We start from the raw sequence: 21,374 nt of genomic DNA on the forward strand, positions 1-21,374 counted from the left end.
AAATAGTGGAAAACACGATCAAAGTCAAATACATGCGATATCCATTTGCGGAGGTATTTGTTATTGATACATGTGGATTTGAGTAACTAGTCTTGTAGAAATCAAGTATTGTAAACGAAATAAGATAAGTCAGTAATTAAATATTGACAGTTGCAGTTTATATTTATCGTTTTATTAATGGGCTTCATAAAACCTTTGAATCAGTTCACAGGTTCGTCTGGGGCGACAGGAGGGCAGCAACCGTTTCCCCGGCACCATTGTCTTAACTTTTAAATATTTTGAATAAATCACGATTAATAAAGAGTAAAAAATAAGTATTTGATTGAAACACACGATGTACTTTATTTAAAAACAAAGTGAGCCACAGACAGGCGATGAAGCATGATTTACTTTTTATTAAAGGCTTGAGGAACCAGTCACAAGTTTTGCAGTGATGTCAAAGCCAAATGTGTGTCTGCTTGGCCTCAACACTCAGGAAAGAAGTAAAACAAAACAAACAAAAAAAAAAACCCCGAATGCATCTTACTTCCATAACACAGATACATTCCATAACAATGTATGTGTAAGCAAAAATTCAAAGATGGGACTTCGCCAGTCCTTTAACACTGTTAAAAAGAGCAGATAATATGTCATGTAGGCGATTGTCTTTTCAAACACATAGTCAGCACAGGCAATGTTCATTAAAACACGTCTTCACCTTGAATGGCAGAATTGACATCACATCTCTGGCTCTCAATAATCATATCTGAGGAATGGGCTGCAGTGAAAGTAAGTCCATGGTGGCAAAAGAGGAAGGAGAATTAAAGTCTGTTACAGAGCGGGAAAGGTGCTTCTGAGGAGAAAACACTGACATCAATCAATAATAGCCAACGAAATAAGACCGTTTTCAAAAAGCTTATAATTACAAAGTTCAGGTTGACCCTGCTCCTCCTCCCTCCGCCGAGAATGGCTCCGGAATCACAACAAAACTGCCAAAAGCAAAACTCAGTGACAATCCCACAAAACCACTAAACAAGCACATTTCAAGTCAAAGGGACCCTGAATTGTCATGACAACCAGTGAATCGTATGGCACAAGTTTCCCCCTTTACATGAGAAGCGAGACAGAAATAACCAAATCTTGACGCCGTCCTTCCACAAAACGCCACCATGTGCCATCACTGCGGAGTCTGTGTTGCAGTAGTCGTCGTTGCAGGGTGGTGAAACACTAATGCCCCTTTAAAAACGCCGGTCGTAGCATGCCGCTGGACTCCAAACTCAGTAAAAGGAAAGTTACAAAATAAAACTATACATCTGTCAGCACAGAAATATCCATAAATATATCAAACAACTGAACATCAGTCAGAGAAAAAAAAACTTCCTGAAGAGCAGAAAGATGCGGGGTCAATGTCACCTGTACACAATCTACACCCGGCCTGGCTCCTGTTTGCGACGGTTACTTGTAGTTTCCTTCCATTAATGGCACAATACAATTTAAAAGGAGTAAACACTTCAAAAAAAGACAAACAAACAAAAAAAACCCCAGATCACAGTCCCCCACCCATCAAGTGTTGTCAAATAAAATACAATAAATAAACATATACTATAGGTACAGATCAACCACACAGAGGTATCTACACCCATTCAGAACAAGACAGCGACCATATGGAGAGACAGGAATGTATGAACACATGGATTACGCACGCACGCACGCACGCACGCACTCACGCACACACACACGGACACGTAGAAATGAGATGAACAGATAAAATGCCGGAGGCGTCGTGTCTTTTCACTCCTCAGACACGCCCCATGGTCGCCATTCCTTCTTTAGACCTCTAAAATGTGACGGGTTGACACGGGCTAGCCAGCGCCCCTTCATTTTGAAGTGTCATTACAGTACAATAAAGAGAAATCGGAGAGTGAAATTAAATACTTTGGACCAAAAGGGAGAGGGGACGAGAGGACGGGTCGGCGGAGAAGCATATACAAAAACAACAAACGGCGTCATTGTATAAAGTGGATTTCCCTGTAACTGTTCTCTCCCTAGTAGTAAACATTTTCACAGAGCAAACGCACATCGAAGGGAGGGGGAGGGGAAGTGGTGTCCCTCTCCAACATACTGTACCTCATTTTGTTCTTTAGCTTAACTTTTTTCACTTCACTGTTTTGTAACATGTTTGTTTTCTCTCTCTCGCTCTCTTTTTTTTCTCCCTCTTCTCTTTACACTCTTTCTGATGAATCCTGTTCATCATGTTTCTTTTGATTCACTATGTTTATTTCATAGAAAAACACCTAAGTACCAGCTAGGTTTCTTCACAGTCCGGTTTAGTGCAAAGAGAACTCATGCTCCCTCGTCGTTCGGAGGGTCAGCCGCCGCCGCGGCTCATGTCTTTCCCAGGACGTTGGACCTGACGGAAGAAAAGAGGCGGGAAGTTGATGAAGGAGGGGACGGGACGGGGGACGTCATATTAACTTTGACCTTAACAAAGTCCGGTTTGATGAGTCCTCACCTGAGTGCTTTCCACCTGTCCTTCTCTACCTGGTTCTCTGGACTCTCGCTCTCATAGGATGCCAAATAAAGTCCTGGGAACGGGGGAGGAACAACATGGAAGAGGAGGTTAATAATAAAGGGAGGTGTGGGTGGAGGAGGCCTTTGGTAATTGTTCCTGCTGCGGCATCGTGAATCGGCTAACACATATGGATGGAACAGCTCCTCACCATCCTCGCTGAAGATGGGAGCGGTGTGGAGGTAGTGCAGGATGGCTCCGTCCTCCTCAAATGGACACTCCACCTGCTTCCAGGTCATGAACTCGCCGACTTGCCGGGCCAACTCCACAAATTTCTTCAAAAGAAACAAAAAAAAACGATGAGCGGTTGTTTTTTCGGCTCGTCGGTAAACGAGGCAGGTCGTGGAGAACCGAGGGAGCCTCACCTCGAAATTGACGTGACCATTTGGCAGCCGGTTGGCGCATCCTTCGTTCAGGAAATAGATGTCTTTTATCAGCAGACTGAAGAAGGGAATCACGATCTGCGGAGAGGGTGGAGGCCGGGAAACAAATTGAGTTCAGATGTAGAAATGACACAGACGAATCTGAAGCCAGCTCGCTGTCAGAGGAACGGCAGCCTCACCCTCTCTCTGTTGCTGTTGGCGGTTTGGGAGCGATGGGCGGCGCCCCTCAGGGCGGTCCTGTAGTTGTAAAAATTTCCTGTGGGATCCATCTGATGCTGTCAAAACAAACAGGAAACAAGCCGTCAGCTTGGAGTCATTACCTGTCATGTACGTCTCCGCAGAGAACACTGGGACGGCGTTTTACCTCAAGAATGAAGAACTTGGCCGTCTTGGCTTTGCCCCAGGTCTTCTTCAGCCGTGACACAGGACTCATGTTCATGCCAGCTGCAAGAAGAGATAGATTTTACAACGGGTACAAAGGCAGGAAGGAAAGAAGGAAGGGAAATATCAAGTACAAAAGTGCTCAGGCACTGTAGCGCAGACGACTCACAGATGATGGCCATGAGAGAGTTGAAGTTTCCGATGTTGAAACACTCCCTGGCCACATCGATGAAGAACTCGATCACCTGGGCCCGCTGCTTCTTCTTTGCTGGCTGTTCAAAAATGATTATATTGATTTACTTAACAGTCGACCATATTTTTCGTTCTCTAAAGACCAAAACCCAAATGAATGTGACTGTAATAACAGAAAAATCCACTAGGAGGCAGTGATGTCCTGTTAAAATCTCTCCATTACTTTATGGCAATGAAACGTGACAATATTACTCCAATAACTTTTCACATTTCAGGTAAAACATTGTTTTTATTCTCGTTATAAGTGTTATAAGTGTCCCTTATGGTTTAGATACTGAATCCACAATATAAGTATCTTGTGCTACTCACCATGCAGATCTCCGTGGCCACCAGGTAACAGAGTCTGTTGAACCATCTGACATAAGCCTCCAGGTTGGTGGTTTTCTTCTTCTGGTCGCTGAAACATGGCTGTTGATTGTGCACACAAACACACACACGCACACACACGCGCACACACACACACACACACACACACACCGACGATTGAGTAAAAAATTGCTGCCGTAGGGAATTCTACTTTTACTAATTATCTGTCGACAGGCTGACCCCCTGTGTGAGAGTAAATGACAAAGACAGTGTGCTAGGAGCGGAAATTTAACACAAAAAAAAATGATGAGATGAGATACCGAGAGCAAATAACGGAGGAAGGACAGATGGAGAGAAGATGCGTTAATGAGACGGCTGCCAAAAATGAAAAGAAACTGTTCTGAACAAGTGAGGTTGTGGAATCAAAGTGAACACAGTTACCAGTTATTGGGAAAATGCCTCTTTGTGCTTTGTGCAGCTTCCGATATTCAATAATGAGGAGGTGTTTGTGGCATTCAGACTGATCAAATGTTGGAGCACAGAAACACAACAAGGCTGCACAGCGATTTCCCCCCACAGTCCGGAACCACGTGAGATTAGATTGTAACTCACACGTGTGGGTGTGACCGTGAGTGTGTGGGACTGTCTCTCTGTGATGGACTGTCCAGGACGCACCTGCCATTAGAATAGCTCCGGCACAACTCTACACCCTAAAGGTCAATTCTTATAGCCTCGTTGCTCTTAAAAATACAGAAAGAAAACAACATAAATGCTTACCTGCGTTCCATCTAATGGGTCCTTCTGAACAAAAGCCTGGACAAACTCCTCTGGCCCAATGTGACTCAAATGTTCCTGGAAACACACATTTCAGGATATTAAATTGACTTGCATTCATTTCGTAGCGACTTAACCAAAGCCGGCATCCTAGTTCTTATCTGACTTTTCCCCTAAAGGCTTAATCTGACCTCAACGTGAGATTAAGTCCCTCAGCTTGACTGTGTAAACATTTATGTCCACACTACATGACACACATGCACCAACAGGGGGGGGAGTCCCATTCATAATTCTTTCATCTTGGTAATGGAAGGCAATCAATAAGAGGAAGTAATGACTCATTGGAGTCATATTTCCTCAAAGCGACATCTGAGACAATATTCGCTTCTATTAAAAGACAGCTGCACACTCACACACTCGTGCAAATCAAAATGACTCACGAGACGCTTCCCGGCCCGCGCTATAAAGCGGCGCTGCACAGACAGCACAGTCATATCACTTTTATCTCTTTCGAACCAGTAACAACATGTTGGTGAATATCTTTTGAGAGTAAGTAACGTTCAAAATGTGTGCATTGTACATGCCTGTCTAAAACTGCCTCTCCCTCTCCCTCGCTCCACTGTGTGTGTGCGAGTGTGTGTGTGTGTGCGCATGCGTGTGTGTGTGTGTGTGTGTGTGTTGGCGAGAGTGTGAAGCTGTCAGGTCACATATATCAACAGCAGTTTTATCTCCTTTGTTTGAAGCCCGAGGCACATCACTGATTTCTGCGGTGATGTCACTGCTCAGACAAGGGTACAAGCTTACTCAGGCGCGCACACACACACACACACACACACACACACACACACACACACACACACACACACACACACACACACACACACACACACACACACACACACACTCAGGCACGCACACATGCACACACACACAGGCACGCACACACACATGCAGAAACACAATCACCCCAAGTCCACATCAAGACACACATGAATAGACTGAAGGCACCATGCATGCAGCGTGAGGGACACTGCTGAATCCTTTGTTCATGGACGTTTCACTATATCGTTTTCTTTGTTTCATTCTTTAAAATAAGTTATCACTGGAATAACCAAGAAGTCATAATCAAGGTTATTTATACTATAACCGGCTTCCATCGATCTTTCTTTTTGTTCTTTTGAACTCATCTATCAAGGCCACATCTAATTCCTTCCTTTCTATTTTGATGTCTTTTACTTCATGTTTATGTCCTCGATGTGGACTAAATCTCCACTGACGCTTCGCCATTCAAAGCGCCTCTGCACCCCCGTCTAAGATCTTTCCTGCCCCTCATGTCCATCCTTATTATCATCTCTTTCCCTGACCTCTGGATAACCCACGCTCGTCTCTCCTCCGCCCTCCTTCCCGCCCTCCCCACTCCTCACCAGCTCCACGTGGGTGAGCTGCTGTGCCAGTGTGTAGGGGTCGTTGCAGATGGAGAGCATGTCCTTCTGGATGGGCGGGGGCTTGGTCTTGAAGGCCACCAGCTTGTCAGCGATGGATGAGGCGTTGAGGGAGACCTTGACAATGCTCTCTTCCCCCTGGCTCATCAGAGCCAGCCTCTGGGTGAGCTTCTGCAGCACCTGATTCAGGGTTTTCCAGTACGCCTGGAGAGGAGAGGGGAGGGGAGGAGGGGAGGAGGGGAGAGGAGAGGAGAGGAGAGGAGAGGAGAGGAGAGGAGAGGAGAGGAGATTATTCTTTGAATAATTCATTAATGGGTGTAGATGGGTGATGAGCATTAATAAAAAGAGAGCTTCGGGGTTGCCAGGTTGGGACTGCTCTAGTCACAGCTAAAACAATAGATGAAGCTGCTATGGTATACTATGGTTTCCACAATGATCCCCCAGGCCTTACAAATTGCTTCATGAATCAATAAAGCTAAAAAATTATTTTTACTTTTGTACAAATGTACAAAAATGTATTTTTGTACAGTTCAGAAGTTGATCTGATTGACTTTTTTTTTTAAAAATTTGTACTTTTTTGTGTGATCTATTTGCATTAGTGTAGTCACAAGTACTTTGAAGACATTATTGATCTTTAATTTATGTGATTGAAACAAAGTAAAATCATATGAATGCACACATGACTACTGTTACACAGCATGGAAACGCCAGGCTAACTATTAGTAATGACAAAAACCATAATTCAACTTATAATATAGTTTTGAGTTAGAAATTAAATTAAAAAAAAATGGTTCGACTTAAAATAAAACATCATCATTTCTTAATCCTGGGCTAAATTGTATTTATCAGGAGTTTTACTACTTCAGCCACAATTTCTCAACATCCACTGGTAGACTGTCATGATATCTATTAAGTCTATATATTTGCAACAATGTGTGGTACAATTGCATAAATAAATGATATGATCCCTCATTAAACATCCCTGCTAAACTCGCCTCACACTCCTGTGAATTTGCCCTGTGCCCAGTGTATTTGGCTTATTTAGAGCTTCTTATATGTGTTAATTGTGGCTGCCCTGCTGTGTAGTTGGCCAGAGATTAGTGAGAATATTTAATCTCCACAAATGTAAGAGTACAAATCAAAATCTTTATTTTTAGCACAAAGGCAAGGCATGCTGACAGCATGTAATGATGTTATTAAGAATTTAATGAGCTCAACAGTTAGGACTACAATGTAATATTTCAGGCGTATTTAACCACATTCTGGAGGTTTTGACACTGCAGTAGTGATGAATCCAGGAATGTGTTGCAATGCCCCTCCCTCCGGGTGACTGCTCACGGGGGCCGTGAGGTCAGTCTGCTTCACAAATGACCCACAGCCAGAGCTCCCACATGTATGCACACACATGCACTCACACCCAGCCAGCTGTAAATAGCAGCACATTCATCACCACCTGCCCTTCCACTCTCCCTGTCCTCTCTTCACCTTGCTCCTTTAGTCCCCCTCTTCCCTTCTGACATTATCACCCCCCCGCCTCCTCAACCATTGTCTCTGCTCCATGTCCCCCCCACCCCCCGCCAACATTCTACCCATCCATCTCTCCGTTCACATTCCCTTGAGGCTGCGGATAGAGCCACTCCTCTAACATCCCTTCCTCCTCTCTGCTGTAATGCTAGATTGTGTAACAATTGGGCTTTGGCTGCTCAGCCGACTCTGACACTCCGGCTCTTTCCATCATCCACCGCAGATTCAGAGATGATAATTAAATTTAGCTCCCCTTCAGAGCATATCTCACTTTAAGCTGCAGTTTATAAATGTTATACCGGCCCCAGCTACACCGTGGATCAAAATCACCAGTCCTGTTCTGCAAAAACTGACAACAGCAGGTTTTTCTCTCCTTAATTTAAGATGGAAAATGGAACCCCAAAAAATCTTAACATAAAGAACAGAATCAATATATCAGTGCAAATATGGATCTTTTGTTTACCTCATCGCATGGGGCTATCCTGTGTATTATGTCTTTAAGGAGTCCGACCATCTTCTCGTCCCTGAAGTCCAACGGGAACGTCTCTGTCCATTCTGTCAGCAGCTGCAGGATCTTAGGCCCAAACTTCCGTACTTTCGCCTGTTTTTGACAAAGCAAAGAGAGTTTACAGCTGCCTGTACTTGCAGCTTCAACTGTTCAACACACCATCATCGTAAAATGCTGGCATCAGTGGTCACTGGTGTGCAGAACACAAGCGTGCTCGATACCATCCCCATTCATTAGCTGGGTGGCTTAAACGCAGGAATATGTATTTATGTGTGGTGCAGTGCTGACCATATCAAGTGGGCTCTGATCCAGCTGCTGCTGCTTGATGCACAGCTCGCACACCCTGGCCAGCAGCTCCGGAGGAGGAATGAACAGACGAGCGCTCAGCAAGAAGGTAAACACATAGGCTTTCTGTCAGAGGAAGGAAAGAGATATTCACTGAGACGCCTCCACAACATCGATAAAAAAACACTTCAGCTTTCTGTAATTAAAGGAAGCGAAGCAGCATTTCAAACGGAAACATGGGGTTAATAATCCAAATGGCAGCACTGTCACTATGAATTTAGGCTGGCAGAGTCACTGAGGGAGAATTCTGTTTACCTCGGGGTAGTAATCGGCAGTGGGCACCAGGTTCTGGATTAGCGTGTCCAGAGAGGCAGAGGTGATCGGGGGTCCGTCGGCCAGACAAGCCCCGGGCCCCGGACCTTCCTGCGGGGCCTCCTCCTCCTCCCCAGGCTCAGCACAGGCCAGATGAGGGCTGAAGCCACTGGGAGTGGTAAACATGGTGCCTGAGCACACAGTCTGGGGCATTCCTGACTGAAACACAAACGGAGAAAATGATGTCAGGAGGACAGAAGGAAGAATTCAGGTTTGGCAGCGTGAAAAGGAAACTCGGTGCCAGCACACTTGTTGTCGGAGGGAAAATGAACAATTTCCTCCTGCCAGGTCACCGCAGGTCAATTCGCCTTTACTGGCCATGTCCCAGTGTTTATTTGTGTAGTGAAAGGTTTATAGGAGGAGATCCTCTGTTTGCTAAGCTCCAGTTGGAGTTATCTGTAGTCTCACAGATTCTGTGGCGTCTCAGGGGAGAAAACGCTTCTATGACGCAGATGAAAGCTTAAGATTCTCAACGTTTAAGGCGTTTTTGGACAATATGACAATGAGAGAGTTTTACTTTTTTGAGTGAAGTGTCCTTTTCCGGTGAATTCTTGTGCTGTGTGTGCAAAGAGGGCAAGATTTCTGAGTGTATTTGTAGTACCAAAGACAAAGTTTGTATTTAACAAGTGTCTCTTTGTTTGAGGCATAAATTACCTAAAAGGTCAGCGTTTTTCCACTCTCAAACAGAAGATTCAAACAAAGCGTGGTCACAATATCTGCTCTTCAAACAAACGTATTTTCTGATCAAATCCTTTTTCCTCCCAGCACATTTTCACAAACACGTTTACACCGTGACCCACTGCAGTGATTGAGGTATACGGGGTCCCTCCCAACCCCCGTCTCACACGCCCACACTGACAGATGAGGAAAAAGAAAAATGGGTCAGTCAGTCGCCGTGGAGACCGACTGTTGCTGCCCGGGAGCGATCGCATGGCCTCCATCACGACCCTGAATGTCTTTGTCTTACGAGTGCTTTGAATTACACGTTCGAGAAAATCTTGTGCGCGTCTTCCCTCAACGGGCCGACGCTGCAGCGGTAATGAAAAGGAGTGAAGAAGAGAAAGTAGATGAGTAGGGGATGATACACGCAACAGAGACGACTGGAATCCTTCAGGGGGAAGTTACTGACATCACTAATCACATTTAAAAACACATGCTCAAGTTGCAAAATTGCAAGAGAAAAACCTCAGCTCATATTGAGCGAATCAATTAGACAGCAATAATTTGACTCATTCAGTGATGCTTTGTCTTGATTGCTTACATCCACCTTTAAAATCAATCTGCTTCTGCGATCACGAACCAAACCCGGTGACTTTCCGCGTCTCTCATGAGGATGACCACGTCTCTTCAAGCTTTCGGATCCTCTCTGGCAGCAGGAATCATAAGAAAGCCCCGAACCCACATGCTGATGGTGAGGCCTTGAGCAGCTCACAGGAACTTATTTCAGATGTAAACATTGCACATTCTTCTTCTTGTTTGGAGCTGAGACAACAGCCAGAGCTGGGACAAAGTGTGTGTACAATGCACTCATACACCCCCCTGGCCTACCTATAGATGCAATATATCGCAGAGTTTTACAGAAGGTACTTCGAAACTAATGCTTCAAAGATTTGCACAGTTTCAGGACAGAAACCATGAAAACTAAACGGAAGAATTCATGTGCATTCACCCGCCACATCAGTCACCTTCCTAAAACTGATATTATTCCAGGTTTGCTACCACCATTTATCCTTTGGAGACTTTCAGGTCCCGCCGCGATAAATCGGTGTCATGGGACCCTGGGGTAAAAGGTCAAACACACAGTGCTTTGCAGAAGAGCAGCTCATGTCTCAAGTTTCCTGAGAGTGGTCCAGTTTCCCTTTGTTCTTACCAGTATCCTGAAGTGAGCACTTATTCATGCACTTGTACACACACACACAAGGCTGGGGGATGGGATATCTGTCTTTCTGTGCTCTGTTTTCATAGCCTTCCTTCCTACTTGCACCATTGACACCCCCAGCCATAACTCTTTTAATATGAGTTGTGGTTAACGGGGGCCGACGGGCCGTGTCTGCCCCTCAGAGCTATGATCGCAGCCCTGCACTGCACACGGCTCTCATACACTTATATAAAGAGTGAGGAGTAAAGTGTCTCTCTGACCAGACGATTTTGGGGGGAAAAGGGATATAAATAGAACAGTAATACTTGCTATTGCATTTAAGCTGTTTCACTGTCATTGTATAGATTAGGATCCAAAACAAACAAGACTGGGATGTCCTTGCAGTGACCTCCTCTGACTGGATTACAGCACACGTCCACAGAGAAGACCAGGCTTGATACACAGAAATGAACAAATCCAACATGCCTTTATAATAATGACGCAAACAGGAAAACCTTGGTCACTAAAGGAAACTTCCTATATGTCAGGATTGACAGAAAACACGTTATCTGGTGTTTATGAGATTCAATTCTGCAGTTCATGGATGCAAATATGCAAACACGCATCTGTCTCTGAGTCTGTATTTATACATGTATAAGAGTGACTGTTGGTTTCATTCTACGTGCCCACACTGTCAATGATTTCTTCTATCGTTTCTGATAATCTCTACTTCCCTTACTTCTCTCTGCGCCTGCCTCCAGCATTTTTGGAGCTGGCTCGGATTCATTATTTCATCACAGCACTGCGCCTCCATCAATCAGTCAAAAAGAACTTGAAATACAGAACGAGAGCTGCAGTCAGTCAGGTAAATCTTCTACAGATGTGTACATCCTATGACGGAACATCAGTGTGGGAGTGTGCCAGACCACAGTCGGAGTTTGTTTGAAGAGGCTGAAGCAGTGGAGTAAATTACAGCGTATTGAGAAAACCAAATCTGTGGGACGAGACTAGTGGTTGTTTACAATTTTTGTTCAAGAGTTCAACGTCCATGGAACCAGTTTTGGATCATTGTACCTTTTTCAAGAAACGCACAAATACAAGTGACCTGCCGAAATCAGAGAAAACTGCAGTGACAAAGCATGCACATGAAAAGGATGAAACACACAAGTACTATGTGTATATACTAAACTATCATAAATATAAAGAGACAGGGGGTTACTATAGCCTTTAATTCAATATCAATAGCCAAGCCAGATCACTCAAAAGAAGGGAATGAAACACTTTAACTTTCAGGACAAAGCATGAGCCACTGACACATCAACAGGTTTCATAACCGCAGAATGCAACAACTAAAATAGTAATACTTCCTTCCTGTCTCGGACTGAACCTTCTTACAACAAGAAGTATTATTTTAAACCCACACTGCTTACAGCACTTTTCCTCCAGTGTGAAGAAGTCACCCAGAGCTGTACTCTATGTTTAACTTGTTTCCATACCTCCTGATACACCCTGCTCCCTCTGCGTCTGTCACACTGCATCAACGCTGCATGAACAAATGCATTGAGAAACAAGCAGCTGAGAACAGGTGAGTGTACTGGTGTGTGTTCTAATCCCCCATGAGATCTCCAGCAGCCAGCCAACGGCAGCCCGGCTCTCCGTCTAGACAGCTGGGGGAGTGTCATTGTTAGTGGCCCTCTCAGCGTGTGTGTGTGTGTGTGTGTGTGTGTGTGTGTGTGTGTGTGTGTGTGTGTGTGTGTGTGTGTGTGTGTGTGTGTGTGTGTGTGTGTGTGTGTGTGTGTGTGTGTGTGTGTGTGTGTGTGTGTGTGTGTGTGTGTGTGTGTGTGTGTGTGTGTGTGTGTGTCTTGTGATTCTGTAAGGCTGTTATCGCAGCCATCAGGGGATCCACCTTCTTTGTTCTATATGATTAACAGAATGGCCCCGTCTGGACACACACACACACACAGTCTTTTTCAGACACCCTTGACCGTCTCGCTGCTTATGCATGCTGTGTGTTGTTGAAATAATGGCATTCCTCACTTGGGCAGGCAGCTTGAAGCTGTCAAACTGCTCCATCGCTCTGTTAATCATTGTCCACTGGTTTGTATTTCCATTTCAGTTCCCTGTAAAACCTGTTTCACCAAACATTACAATACTGTGTCCGACTGTGTGTGTGTGTGTGTGTGTGTGTGTGTGTGTGTGTATACTGCTGACAAATCGGTTCTCCCACTGAGGGGTGAAAGGATGAGGACAGTCAGCATTAGAGACGGCTCTCCATTAAGACTGAAGAGGCCCATTCTGAGCACATCGAACCACTACCTGACCTGGACCATGATGGGGTCAGGGGTCAAAGGGGGAGAAGAAAGGTTTCATTGGGGTGAGAGTGGGGGATGGGAGGGCGGGGTAGATGGAGTACAGTAGCATCTTTGTAGTTATTCAAAGTCCATCTGGGGTCATTGCTGTATTATTGATTGATGGCTTCGCTCACTTTGACACCACTTTGTCTTATTTTTCACTGTCATCAATTGGGCTGCACAATATAGTGAACATTTATCATTATTGACTGAATGGTAGAAGATTATGTGCATTTGTGCTCGAAAAATCCGAAGTGCCAATTTTAGATATGAAAGAAAAGTGTAATGAATTATGATTAATTAAAAAATAACATTTGTTGGAGTACCAAAGGGCAGCAGACATTTACACACACAAAAAAAAAAAATACAAAAAGAACAAAGTCAAAAAACTGCACTGCTTCTGAAATGCTGCTTGTTGGAACTGCAGCTGTGAATCTGATTGAATGTTTGTTTAATAAAATGCAAAAATACATCTTGGCCACTATTGCTGTAAGTAAGGAATAAGAGATTATTCAGAATAATAAATCCTAGGCCACAAAGATGTTAACATCTTCTAGCTGAGGATTTTCATTTCGTACAAATCATATTGTGATCGCAATATTCAACCGCATTATCACATACCACATGTTTAACTCGCATACTGTACATCAAGTAAAACACATATTTCTGTGTAGTTGAGTCCAACGCAGGAGAAGAACTGAGGTTCTTCGGGCTCAAAATGACCTGTATTTCTCAAAAGTAGGCGTGAATGGAAAGTTGGGTCAACAAGAATCCCGTTTTATCTTCTAAAATCGCAAAAGAAATAGGTGCAACAGTTTTATGTACGGCCTGTGGCATTTACCCTCGAGCCTGAATAAATTCACGTCATGTCCTTCAGGATTAAACCAACGATACAGCCAATCCAAGTCCTTCCTGCATCAGCAGGCCTTGATCTCTGACAAGCTCGACGAGGGATTCTCTTCTTTTGTTTCTTCCTTGTATGCAAGTACAGTTCTCATTTTCAAACAAATACACTGCATTCTATATTTAGAAGATTGAAGCAACCAGTGTGAAAGACGCAGGCAAAAATAAACTCTAATTTTCCACACGGGTTTTTGTTAGTGCTCATGGGCACTGGCACTACTTTATTTCGGTTCTTGCACATCCTCATGTGGGAGGCACTGGGACTGATTCGCTCATGTTCTCAGTAAAAAGGATGATATACTAATACCAAGAAACACCGCACTGCAAGTGAAACCGTCACGTGACGCGACTGCATTTCTAATTCAGAAGTAGATCATGACACGTGGTTTTGGGTGGATGGTCACATGCTAGTTTTAGAGACCACCGTTAAAAGAAATAAGAAGCTAAAGACAAAAGTAAAAATCCTCGTTCATGCTTGAGAGAGTGATATCCTAACCTAGATAAAGCGCAAAGCATTTCGGCACCCAGAGTGTTTAACTTGTTTGCCGTCAGACTCACTGAACTCATCTTTTCCTCTGCAAACCTCGCCATGTGACTCCCCAGCTCCCTTCTCGACACCTCATTTCCATACTTTAACACTTCCTATCTAAATCAGGATCCACATGTTGACACCTTTAACGCGATATAATTTCCACGCCGTGTCTATTTCCAGACTGTGCTCTGAAAAAAAGCTGATAGTTGTGTATTTTTGGGTCCTGACACTGTTTTGGGCTCCACAGAGTATTGCAGCTCTGGCCTGAATTTCTCAAGTGTTCTTTGAAAGCTGCAACTATTGGGGGGGAAAAAAAAAGAAAAAAAGGGAGTAGTCTGATGATAGCACAAGCTTAAAAGAAAGCAAACGCCTCTTCTAGCCTCTTACTCCCCTTCCACATGTCCCCTCCACCGTGGCCCCTCCTTCTTTATCTTCCTATACACGCCCTACTTTTTCATGTGGACGCCGGTACAGATGGCCCTGCAGCAGCTTGCTCTCCCAGTGGGAGCTGGTGGCATGGGGGGGGGGGGCTTTTTGGCCCTCTGCCTCCTCCATCATCCCCAGTCTCTACATGAGCCCAAAAGTGTATTGGCGTCCAGATACAAGGGGCAAAGCCAAACTGGCTGCTGGGCTGCACAGCGGCTGCCTGGCACAGCTGACGATTGAGAGGCTGCGAAAATACCACACATGTCACCGCACACGCGTTGCAACAAAAATCAAACCAGCGCACGATTGTTTGGGTGACGGCGTGTGTCTGTGTCTGTGTCTGTGTATGTGTGTGTATTAGTTTGAGGAGGAGTGGAGCCGAGAACAAATGAGTTCATTGTGTCTTGAAACAACACATGCATGCAAACTTGCACCCACACAGCAGCCAAACACAGCATTGAGTTACAGTTGAGGCATTTCGCCTCCCCACCCATTTTTCTGCTTCCCTCTGAGGCGAGCGCCCGAGAGCGGTTGGGAATCCCAGTCGGGGCTCAACAGGGACACACTCCCCAAATCCCTTTTATTGGAATTCCCCTGTAGAGTCTGGGCGGAGGTCACGCTGATATTCTGGCACCTGTTCCGCACCCGCAGGCTCTATCAATTCCGATGCAAAGCTTACTGGGATCCTGCAGCAGGAAGACAGCTTGCGCATATCCCATCCTCATTCCCGACTCCCGAGCGAGTTTGGACACAGCTGAGAGCATGCAAGTGTTTGTGTTTCGGTTTGTGTGTGTACTTAGGAAAGGGTTGTGAAAGCCAAAGTGCATCTGAATTTCAAGTGAGGTCATTTCTTCACTGGAGAAAACTAAACAAAAACTTGACCAACTGTTATGAAAGGACGCAGCTATACTTTGTCTTTAATTGACTTATCAACATGTAGCGTGATACAAAGAGTGTCACACAAGTGATAACTGCAGACTTCTCATCTCTGGTCTCAAACTTTGAACTGACTGAAATTTACATTTAGATGGAACTGAAACTATCATTACATAAAAACCATTACCTGAAAGGAAAAAAAAAAAAAAAAAGTGCTGTTTTTGAGACCAACCCTAAAGGTGGAGCATCATTATGCACCGACTCCATTTTCAGACCACTTCACATGTGTGGAAAATACACTTCCACCCCCGTTTCTCCGCTGTGCTGCGAGTGAAAATGGGAGCATTAAAATGAATTGAAGGTCTCTGACATGATGCGTCTGGGCAATTCATCAGGTTACTTAGAGATAATTGGTGCTGAACACAGACGGGCTCTCGGTGAGAACATAACACATGTCTGAGGCTTGAGCGCCCTAAATCTGTCATTCACAATGGTCATATAATGCTTTAAAACACGGCCATGTGTTTTTTTTGTTTTTTTTTAAATTCCAGTTTACAACCGACCTTCATACAATGTTCCTTCACCAGGGAATCAGACAAAAGAGACTTTTCCACAACCAAAGAAAGGAAGATGGGTTGCTAAACCTATTTGTCCAAACAAAAACATGCAATAAATGTATTATTAACATAAACACACAGTCATGAACTGCATTGCTACAGCCAAGGTGAAAGCCAATCCAAATTTTACTTCAAGCATCACTTGTGACAAATCATCATCTCACCAAGTGATTGGAAATAAATACGAAAGAAAAATGAAGTGAAACAATTGAGTGTATCCAAACAGAAAAGCTGAATTAAATGAACATTTCAGTGTTTCTACCTCAGCAGCCAATCCAGTCCAATCAGACCTGTTCAATATTCATCCATTAACTAATGATTGAGAAGTTAACCGACGCAAAGCTGACACTTGAGCCTTACCAATTTCATTAGGACTGTCTCTTTTCCTAGTGACGTCCATCTATCTGCTCATTACGGCCAGCGCTGGCAGAGGCCACGCAGTGTGTCACTGCTGAAGTCTGATGTCAAAGTATATTCATTATGGCCTGATCAGTTCACACGCCTCATCTGTTTTCATAAGATTAAAGAAAGATGTCGGTCAAAATACACATTAAAATGATTCTCTACTTTTGCTACTATTTTGAGATCATTCTATTTCAGGTCTATATTTCTTAATTTTCTTGTTTACTTAATTTCTGGGGGAGAAGAAGAAAAAAAAAAAAAGATTTTATGGATTTCACTTTGGTATAAAGCTTTTCCACTGAGTCAGCAGCCCACAAAGTGTTTTCCATCGTTAATGATATTTACACACCAATGGTGACGGCTGCCACGCAAGGCACTCAGTCCATCCATTGGGATCATTTTGGGGTTCAGTGTCTTGCTCAAGGACACTTCAACCTATGGGGGAGCAATGGGATCAAGCCCACAGCCTTGCAGTTGAAAGACGACTTGCTCGACCAAGTGACAGCTGAATAATGACTGCTGATTGTATACACACACATGCAATGACTCACATTCATGATGCATTTATCCTTTCCTTTTCGATCCGGCTTTCAATATCTCGATGCGTCTTTCCTGAGGGAAACCAATATTTTCAACATTTCCATCAAGTTTCTTCAGCCTTTGGAATCCTCCCTCCACTTCACTCACTGGTGCCTTGCTGCAGTTCTTTGCCTCCATTATCAAACCAGCTTGAAACTAAAAGTCTTTTTTGTGCGCTTCATGTGGATCAAAAAAAGACCTCGACCATGAAACACGTTGCTTCATGGTCGTACGAGCTGTAAATAACTCCACAGGACACTTGGGAGTAGATAAATATGGTTTCTGACTAATTAAAAAAAAAAAATTCTCACATTTTCTAAGCTTAAGTTGTTGTGCAGACGTTTACCAGCAGTAAGTTGAAACCAACAATTGAAGAATTCTACTTTTTGTTATCAACACAATTTGTTAAGTACTATAAATGATATCCAGGGTTTACAACAGGGATCTCATCACCTTCCATTGCTTTAAGTGAACCTGCCAAATCCACGATTGACCGCCGATATTTGGCCATATGACAGCAAGCAGGCTGTGTGGCGGCCGCGACAACCAGCCAGCGCCGAGCGTTTCCATGGAGTCAAGACTCCTGTGGGGAGGTAATTAGATGCCTGTTGTGTTTCCAGAGTGACACTTCCTCCACTCTTTTATTCCATCAAAACTCTTCTTTTCTCGCTCTCTCTCTCTCTCTCTCTCTCGTCCGGGCTGCCGAGCCTGAACAATTCCACATGCGAACCCCGACGTGACGTGACCTGTCAACGCGATCAGTCTCATCACCCCTGTTGTCAGTGGCAAGGCTGCTGTGCCGCCAAAGGACATCCAAAGGCCCGTCAGCCCTTCCTGAGTAGTGTAGTTTCCGTACGGTGTGAAGAAAGTCAAGGGAAATAATGACATATCACAGATACTTGACGATCTACAAGTGGTGGTGGGAAATTCCGTAAGTGTGTTCATGCCAAATGGGGAGAAATACACTCGGATGACTGAGATGGTGGCTGATGGGAAAATGGAAGAAAAAAAGCACAGGCAGTCTATTACATTAAAAAAAACAACAACAGCCAAACAGTATTCATTCCGTTTGACTCGGTAATGAATTAAGTTTAAAAGTGTTCCTGTGGGATGACGATGAGCGCATAAGTAGGAATTCCTTGAGCAGAAGGTTTTACCAATTAGACGTAGTAGCTGTGTGCTTGAATTCCACAGCCACAAGCTCGTAGTGGAATTCCGCCATGTCCGTAAAGTAGAACAGTGTGTGATCTATGATTCCTTCAAGACACACACGCGTTCACCCCCCCCCCACACACACACACACACACAGCCATAAACCTTGTGATGGTGATAAAGCAGTCATTGCTTCCAGACGAACAGCTACTGTGTTTACCTCCCGGTCCACCTGCCCCAGAGAGACCCTGCCTTCTCCCTCTTTACGACAGCTCCCATTCACACTTCTCTGGGAACCCGCCTCGCTTCAAGTCTCATCCAACCGACCGGTGCCCTCATTAACAGCACACCTGTTATTCTCTGCAGACTCGGCCTGAATTGGAAGGAACACGAGTCGGGGTCTGTGTCTGTACCTGCACGCTTGTTACCGGCAGCTCCTGACAGACCCCTGCTCCTTTGACTCATCGCTGTGGAACCTCCATCTACCTGCAAGCCGTTGTTTCAACTCAAAGTCATTCTGTCGCTCGGGGCAGCAGGGCTTTATGGGCTCGGCACAGACAACGTCAGCAGAATCGGGGGAAATGTAGAATCAGCAGCACAAACAGCTGCACCAGGTTTTGATCGCTGCCATACGATGTCATAAGGTGTTAATAATGGACGGAAAATCATTTACCGCTTATGGACATTGAAGCGGCAGCAGCTCACTGACTTGCATAGTTCAACTGCTCCCTGCTCTACATTAGCAGTCATGACACAGAATAAGCTGTGCATTCAGAAGCCCTCTGTCAATGAAGGTGAGAGTGAGCAAGCACACGTTTCATAGGACCGCATCCTGAACAGGAGTAGGAAGTGAAGATGTAGGACATCTCCGCATCCTGAACAGGAGTAGGAAGTGAAGATGTAGGACATGACACGTACGGAGAGAGAGGTGAGAACAGCTGATACGGCCTCCATACTGCGAGAGCGTGGTCACACAAACATGATGGCTACTCCATCGTTTCATTTCCACGGAGTAGAGCTCGGGGTGTGGGAGTGAAAGCCTGAAGCACGGGCGGCGTTACTGGTAGCAGCAACAGCTCCAGCCACAATTTTCCCCACCCAACTGGTTATTTATTTATTTATTTTTGACAGAACCGGTCTTACTTCCATCCACTTTGCAGGAAGCTGCAAGAGAGAGATAACAAATCCGTTTGGTTTGTAATGGGAAGCCGCTGCATTGCCGTTGGGTAAAAAAAAAAAGCTGCTTATGGATGCTTCAGTGGATGATGCAGATGTTTTCAGCGGAAAGAAAACATGCTTAAAATGTGAACAGGGCCACACCTGTTCGTTCCACTCCTGTCTCTGAAGGCAGCCACAAATATTTCAAAGAAAAGGAAAACAGTGTTTGAGTTAATCAGCATCAAGTTTACACGGTCGCTGTGTAACGGCATAAAACACTAAACAAGATAAGCGTTGCGTTACGTTCACCGAAGCATGTCCACGACAACAGCAGCACGTGGTGACTGTCAGCTATCAGTCTGTGTTTTTAGTATCACAGGGTCACCTGCAGTCAGACCTCTATCGTCCTCTGCCGAGGCACTGCAACAGGGTGAAGTACGTGATAGTTGGAAGGGCCGCCCTCGAGAGAGAGAGAGCTGACAGCTTATAATATCAATGACAATACGATAGATATGTCAAGAATCCCCCTGCTTGTTGTTGCCGTGTTGTGGCGAGAAGGGAGCCTTCCAGAGACAACAGACATTTGGTCCTAGTCATCAATACCAACGACACAATTTTGAAATCACCCAAGACAGCAACATGTTGGGATGATGCCCCAAAGATGAGTGTCTGACCAACCAAGCAATTAAATAAATAAAAATCACAAAAATAAGCAGAATAGACGGAGGCGATAATTTCAGACCGAGGCCTTTGCAGGGGGACTGTTGGGGGCACCCCAGGGTGTCTCCTGCCCGGGGCCCCCGGGGTGTGAAGGAAACACCCCTGCACTGCTCCTCTCAACGTGTCTGGGGCAAAAGGCGCAGTAAAAGCAGCCGGGTTCCCCTCCACACACCGCTGACTCACGCCGCTGTTATCGTAGTAAAAATAAGTGACGCAAGTGGCACCTCAGCATCGTGACGTCATCGCCACTGCTCGTAAAAACTTCCAAATGTGACGTCGCGGCGTTCTAAACGCAGCAAGTGTTGTGCGTTCGAGAAAAAAAAAATGCGCACCAGCGGGAGAAGACGCGCACCAGCGCAGAGACGCACAAAGACACGCAGGTTGTGGGCGTGAGCGCAGAATCAATTAATGTGGTAGTTGGTGCGGGGAAACGCGTCTTACCAGCTCTACACTCTGATCCCCATGTTTGATCCGAAGTGTTTCCGATTCCAATCAGCAGGAATTCCCCCGGTCAGTGAGCCGCAGGTCCAACACGCATCCGCGGAACAAGTACAGAGCCGGACTCCGGGGGCGCAGCCTGGTGGATGGAAGTGGGGGAAACGCCTGCTGTGCGTGGACAGATGTTGAATGAAATGTTCTGGCGGTGGACAAGTGGCTGCCGGTGGGGAGAGGGAACAGACGGAAGCTTTGCGCCGTGTGAAGAGCGTCCCTGAAGGCGTGGCGACCGTCCCGTCCTGCGCCACGGAGACACGGCGGACCGCACAGTACATCCACACGTCCTCGGAGCAAGTGGTTTAGGAGGAGGAGAGGACGGCGGAGTACTCACACACCCGTCAAGCACACATAATAACGTGACTTCCGCTTTCGGGTTTTCAAAACAAGTCCCCGGGCGCAGGTGGAAAAACCCAACAGCGCAGGGATTTCACGTCGAAACCCGATTTAGTTTCTAATTTCGTTCATTTAGTTCCTATTTTAGGAAATCATGCATCCATCTTGAACTGCCTCGTACTGCTCTGTGTCACAGA

At 45.2% G+C, this 21,374-nt stretch overlaps 1 protein-coding gene across 2 annotated transcripts; it reads right to left on the reverse strand.

Annotated features, from left to right (window-relative positions):
* Nucleotides 1-376: 376 nt before the first annotated feature.
* On the reverse strand, nt 377-21,140 carry LOC308111047 (ras-GEF domain-containing family member 1C-like). 2 transcript variants are annotated; one of them, XM_080465758.1, is made up of 14 exons: nt 20,791-21,140; nt 8,719-8,934; nt 8,407-8,529; nt 8,074-8,211; nt 6,069-6,290; nt 4,648-4,722; nt 3,874-3,972; nt 3,482-3,584; nt 3,296-3,375; nt 3,111-3,206; nt 2,914-3,009; nt 2,700-2,823; nt 2,492-2,564; nt 377-2,389 (listed from the first exon to the last, which is right to left on the reverse strand). In XM_080465758.1, the coding sequence occupies exons 2-14, from the start codon at nt 8,926-8,928 to the stop codon at nt 2,365-2,367; spliced, it is 1,464 nt and encodes a 487-aa protein (XP_080321884.1). In that variant the 5' UTR covers nt 8,929-8,934; nt 20,791-21,140; the 3' UTR covers nt 377-2,364. The 2 variants fall into 2 exon arrangements, with proteins under 2 accessions (XP_080321884.1, XP_080321883.1); XM_080465757.1 differs by having other exon boundaries at nt 2,492-2,823; nt 20,791-20,850.
* Nucleotides 21,141-21,374: the final 234 nt, after the last annotated feature.

The sequence above is a fragment of the Lipophrys pholis genome, assembly GCF_963383615.2.
Source record: "Lipophrys pholis genome assembly, chromosome: 6".
Classification (NCBI taxonomy): domain Eukaryota; kingdom Metazoa; phylum Chordata; class Actinopteri; order Blenniiformes; family Blenniidae; genus Lipophrys; species Lipophrys pholis.

Excerpts from the sequence above, each read along its gene's own strand:
- LOC308111047 (XM_080465757.1), bottom strand. The coding sequence starts at position 8,928 with ATGCCCCAGACTGTGTGCTCAGGCACCATGTTTACCACTCCCAGTGGC. Across the intron at positions 4,723-6,068 it reads AGCTCACCCACGTGGAGCTG|GAACATTTGAGTCACATTGG; the intron begins GTGAGGAGTGGG and ends GTGTGTTTCCAG. Across the intron at positions 3,207-3,295 it reads CCAAGTTCTTCATTCTTGAG|CATCAGATGGATCCCACAGG; the intron begins GTAAAACGCCGT and ends TTGTTTTGACAG.